The 5,918-nt window shown below is 44.2% G+C and overlaps 1 protein-coding gene across 1 annotated transcript in view; it reads left to right on the forward strand.

The window, feature by feature from the left end:
• Window positions 1-3,409, forward strand: part of SUCLG1 (succinate-CoA ligase GDP/ADP-forming subunit alpha) — a 36,819-nt gene extending 33,410 nt beyond the window's left edge. Inside the window, exons 8-9 of the mRNA XM_007470594.1 lie at window positions 1,508-1,696; window positions 3,157-3,409. Coding sequence (XP_007470656.1) covers window positions 1,508-1,696; window positions 3,157-3,183 — 216 coding nt within the window. The 3' untranslated portion in view covers window positions 3,184-3,409. The remainder of the gene's footprint in view (window positions 1-1,507; window positions 1,697-3,156) is intronic.
• Window positions 3,410-5,918: the final 2,509 nt, after the last annotated feature.

Below are 5,918 nucleotides of genomic sequence, written 5' to 3' on the forward strand. Positions count from 1 at the left end.
TTCCTGGAGGGTAAAGAGCAGGGAGGAGTGGTGGGGGCAGGGCTGGAGTAAGAGCGTCAGACATGCGGAGCCTGGCGTGCTGGTGCCTTCACGTGAGTCAGCTTAGCCCAAGCGAACTGTGCCAGTGACCTTGCGCTGCCGTGCACTTACACTTTAAAAAAAGCCAGTTTCCTTTAAGAATGTCCTTAATGAAGCAGTAAGAATTATTAATTTTATTAAGTCTCGACCCTGGAGTCAGTATTTTGTGATGAAATGGGAAGTAAAGCACTTTCCCACTTGAGTTGTGAGCTGAACTAGCTGCTTTTTTCATGCAACACCAGTTTTATTTGAAAGAATGTCTGGCAGGCAGACTGGTTATTCAGACCTGGGTATTTATTTGGCGGATCTTTTCTCAAAAGTGAACAAAGCAATCCTGCTCTATCAAGGAAAGCAACTCCTGGTATTTGTTGACAGTGATAAAGTTTGAACTTGCAAATGTATATTTTTGGAAAACTTGTTTGTGCCCCCATGAACTTCACCCTACTAAAGACTTTTCTAAGGAGATTGGCGGTGATACTGAAGAGTGATTTGATGATGTTGAATGAGGAAATGTATCAGCACTTGGAAGAGCTACATAACTCAGTGAATCTGTATTTTTCTTCTGACCAGTGAATGTTACAAAATCATTGTAGGCAAAAGATCCAGAATGATGAATGAATTTTGAGGTAACAAAGGACTGTGGTTTCAGGTTGCCACTTTAAGAGGTTCGTGTAGTGCCAAGGAATATCCTGTTATCTGACAGATATTAAATTACTTCTTCCTTTTCCAAGTACATATGTGTGTGAGGCCAGATTTTCTCTTGTACTGCAGCCACACTAACATATTTGCAGTAGATTTAATGCAAAAGCATTAAGACAGAGTTATGTTGAACTAAATCAACCTGATCTGTGTCTTAATTCGTTATCACAAATCACATAACTTATGTATTTTCAAGTGTGCTTTTTCGTTTTTCAAACGAAAGAGTGACATATGTATTTGTAAAACAGCTCGTGTGGGTGACTTTGAAGTTTACTATCTTAACAGGTAACAGTTTTGCTTCAGGATTGTTTTTTTGAGTTTGTAGGAGGAGTCAAGTCATCTCAAAGGAGAGTGCAGTGGTTTCAGTCATAGCTCAATATTTGTGTTGTTTTCTTTTTTTATTTAATTTTGTTCTGTACGCGGGCCTCTCACCGTTGCGGCCTCTCCCGTTGCGGAGCACAGGCTCCGGACGCGCAGGCCCAGCGGCCATGGCTCACGGGCCCAGCCGCTCCGCGGCATGTGGGAACCTCCCGGACCGGGGCACGTACCCGTGTCCCCTGCATTGGCAGGCGGACTCCCAACCACTGCGCCACCAGGGAAGCCCGTGTTGTTTTCTTATTGAAGATAAGTGAAGGGCCCCAGCCATTTGCCATTTTCTGGCAGAGTCATGAGTCGGAGGTCCAGTTTCGATCAACTTCTTGATCAGAGTGTCTAAAATCCCATTTTCCAGGGTCCCAAGGCCAAGCCTGTGGTGTCCTTCATTGCTGGTTTAACTGCTCCTCCCGGCAGAAGAATGGGTCACGCAGGGGCAATTATTGCTGGAGGAAAAGGTGGAGCTAAAGAGAAGATCGCAGCCCTGCAGAGTGCGGGAGTTGTGGTCAGCATGTCCCCTGCACAGCTGGGAACCACCATGTACAAGGTGAGCTGGAACAGTGGCCTCAGTGCTCGGAAGTTACTGGCCTTAAAGTGGGAGGCCGCACAGGGTGCCTGGATACCATGGTGTTTTCTTCTGGGTCTCTTCTGTTTCTTTCTTGCCGGTGTGCAGCTTAATAGTCTCTAGCAACTCCACCTTTTAGTCCTAATGTTCTAATCGGGCATGACAAGGAAAAATGTTCTGATTCAAAACCTTTATTCTTCAAACATCTAGATTTGCTCTTTTGTGGGTAGTAAGGTATGATATACAAAAAAGCGTTTCAGAGTCCATAAGTGTCCTGAATTCCATTTTGGGAGTTGTGCAGAGAATTGCCTTGTGTTTTGTTTTTTTTCCATCGAGGGCCTTTGGGATATAGCTATGCTAACTCCATAGGTTTTTTTCCCAGGGAGAGAGGTTGAAGGCCGACTAAGAAGAAATGAAAACTGGGAGTCAGGATGGAGGGAGATCTAAAGAGGCTGGGGGTTTTCAGGCTTTAGTTGGTGTCTTCCATATAATCTCTTTGCAGTGATTTTTTGCCTGTCTCTTTGAGTGATCATTTAAGGCTCTCTCTCTCTCTTTACTTTTTTGATGATTATAGACTTTACAAAAAAACCCCACAAAAAACAAAACTTTTTGCATATGCTGAAAACAGGCCCCGATTGTCTTCCCAGGAGGGAACAATGTTTTGGCATAATCTTCTTTGGCATTGTCTTAGGGATAATAAAATTAACTCCTTGTTTTATTGACTTCCTGCATGATCGTGTCTTGTGGAATGTGGCACAGTGTGCCATAGTGTTTAAAAGAAATCTGGGTGGTTAGGGAGTGTGTGAAGAATTTTGTTTAAAAGAGGGGAAGGAAGGGAAAAAGCAAATAAATGCTTGAATTCACATCAGAGACATGTGTTACCATTTTACTCCAGTAGGTGGCAGCAGGCACCTACACATTTTGCTGCATTCTAATTGTTACAATCTAGAGAAATGTGATTTTCAGTATTGTTTCCTTTTCATATATTTCTGAAGTTCTTGACGTTTGGTTTAAATCTGAACTGAATCTGTGTTCAGTTTTATTCTCTGAGAAACCAAACAAATCCATTGCCTTATTAAAAGGGCTGGTGTTTGTCACGTGTAGCGTTAAAGGTTTGGATAAGCACAGTCAGGTTTGTCAGCTCCTAATGATAACACTTCCGTAGAAAACAAGCGTAATTCAAAGCCTCTCAGCCCCCGCGTTTAGGAGACAAAGTTGAAGCCCCGCATCTAGCTTAGTGAAATTCAGACTGACACGCGCTCATTTGAAAGCTGTCACTTTGTGTTCAATCACCTCATCCTGGTACATTTTACTTCTATAATTTTTGGTTGCTCAAAGGATCCTAAAGATAAGAGGTTTTAGAATCATTTTGACCGTGAATGTAATTTGGATTTTTAATCTTTTTATCCCCTCTCTCTTCTCCCTCTCTTCTGTTCCTGAAGGAGTTTGAAAAGAGGAAGATGCTATGAAAGAAAAACAAACGAAATGTTCCCTAAACCTATGGACGAATCACTGTAGCAATGTGAGCTGGTGGCGATTTGCTTCTGTCATCCACTGACTGTCCACCCGCGCACCTGTTGCTGGTCTTGCAGCACAACGGGAAGCCAAGGCGAGGTTTAGAGTGTCCTACACTGAGACGTTTTAACCTCACTGAATAACAGAGACAGCCAATAAATATACCACTTGATTTGAAAATGGTTTTGGAGGCTTTTTATTGTTCCACCGTGGGGCTGGGGGGAGTGGGAGAAATGGAGATGTGTGTGTGTGTGTTTGTGCACAGGTGTGTGTGTGTGCATGAGTGTGTGTGCACATGCGTGTGCATATATGTGTGTTTCAGTGGGCTCTGTAGGGGACATTGTAACTAAAACTTTTGAGAGAATGGGTGTAAACATTGCAGTTGGGCTTTTATCAGAGTGATTTTATGTCTCTTTGAGTTACATTTTTCTCATGTGTACATAGATTCGTCCCCATCTTGTAGGATAGTTTTGAGGATTAGAGATAAATATATTAAGTCCCTGCACGTGATAAGGCAAACTAATTGTTGTCAGTGCCACCATTATCATCATCATCACCAATACTAGGATTTAGGCAGGAACTCATCCATGTTTCAGTTTTTGCCTAATTGGGAAATGGAAGGTCTTCAACGATGCTTTGTTTTTCTGTGGTTCTGCAGAAGGCTCTCCCCTTCCCCACCCAGAACCTCCATTTCTGTGCACAGGGTGTGTGTGTGCATGAGTGTGTGTGCACATGCGTGTGCATATATGTGTGTTTCAGTGGGCTCTGTAGGGGACATTGTAACTAAAACTTTTGAGAGAATGGGTGTAAACATTGCAGTTGGGCTTTTATCAGAGTGATTTTATGTCTCTTTGAGTTACATTTTTCTCATGTGTACATAGATTCGTCCCCATCTTGTAGGATAGTTTTGAGGATTAGAGATAAATATATTAAGTCCCTGCACGTGATAAGGCAAACTAATTGTTGTCAGTGCCACCATTATCATCATCATCACCAATACTAGGATTTAGGCAGGAACTCATCCATGTTTCAGTTTTTGCCTAATTGGGAAATGGAAGGTCTTCAACGATGCTTTGTTTTTCTGTGGTTCTGCAGAAGGCTCTCCCCTTCCCCACCCAGAACCTCCATTTCTTTGTTTGAGGTTTAAGACATTCACTGCAAGAAAGCAGGAGAACTATTATCCATCCTTTTGTTTAAAAGGGAGCTTGTTAACAGGAAACAATTCCAGTGGAGAGACAAAATATTCTCACATTGTGTAACTGCCCTGGAAGAAACAAGAGCTTCAAAAAATATTAGGAGAAGCACCTCAAGAAGGCTGTTTGGGGAGCCCTTCCTGGGGAAGGGAGATGAGTAGGTACCTGAGGGCTGGGGAGACACCAGCCATGCAAAAAGGACTCACCCAGGCAAAGGCAGGGAGCCAGGAAGAGCTCGTTTTGAGGAGGTGCCTGGGGACAGTGACCCTGGGAGGGGCTGGAGGAGGTCTTGGGGGGCTGGGAAACAGGTGTCTTGGGAGCTCCCATAACCATGCGCAGGCTGCTGAGACACAAAGAGCAGGTGTCGGGAGATGTATTTCACAGCCCAAGGATTCTGCCTGGGCCAAGGGCCACGTCGTGATTGGCTTTGGGTCAAGTAGACTTTAGTTCCTCCTCATAGCTGTTTCCTTGTCTTAAAAGTGGGGATCGTGACCCCCGCCATCCCACAGGGTACCTGGGTAGAATATACATGATGCGTGTGTGACAGTGGACTCGGCCAGGGCTTGGTGTCACTCCATAAAGTCTTGAACTTGCCTCCTGCTTGTGCTCAGGGCGACCCAGGTGACATGATGGCCGAGGAGGGAGGCACTTCCAGTCTCTCTGGTTGGCACCTCCAACCCAAGTTTCCTCCAGGGCAAACATATCCTTCTTTTGTCTAACTGAGGCTTTGTGACAGGGACACAATCCAGATGAGGGGCAGGTGACCCTAACAGATCCTTTTGAGGGTCCACCCCTGATTCCAGGCTGCTCCAGTCCTGGCTCAGCCCCCAGTTCTGTCCCCTAAACACCCATCCCAAGACAACCCCTCTCTCCTCACGCCTCAGGTCCTAACTAGGAAGCTCAGCACCCTCTTGATTCTTTCTCCCACTTGCCATCTTCCCTTTCCCATCCCCTTTCATCTTCCCTCCCCCACCTTCCCTCTCCACCCCTCCTAGCATCTTGAGAAGCCACTCTCATCTCACTTCTCTCCCTTCCTGCAACCACTGCCACCTCTGGTCTGAGCAGCTCAAACATATCTGAGCAGGATATTCAGTTCTGGTTTTTCTGATTTCATTTCTACAAATGAAAGGTGAAAGTTCAACTCACGACCCCAGTGCATTTTAAAAGCTTTTATTACAGAAACTTTCAAACATTTACAAAATGGTTATGATATTATAATAAACTCCCATGTACCCATCACCCAGCTTTGATAATTATCAACATTTTGCTATCATTGTATGATCTGTACCTCCATCAATTCCCCCCAGTGTTTTTGTTGTGATAGCTATTTTGTCGAGGTAAAGTTTATATACGATGAAATGCATGTCTTAACTGTGCATATTTGACAAATGGATGAAGATATGTAACCACATCCTCTTGGGGATATAGAACATTTCCTTCATCCCAGGAAGTTCCATCTTATCCCCCTAATAGGTAACCTGTATTTTTATTCATCT

The sequence above is a fragment of the Lipotes vexillifer genome, unplaced genomic scaffold (assembly GCF_000442215.2).
Source record: "Lipotes vexillifer unplaced genomic scaffold, Lipotes_vexillifer_v1.1 scaffold1098, whole genome shotgun sequence".
NCBI classification, from domain to species: domain Eukaryota; kingdom Metazoa; phylum Chordata; class Mammalia; order Artiodactyla; family Lipotidae; genus Lipotes; species Lipotes vexillifer.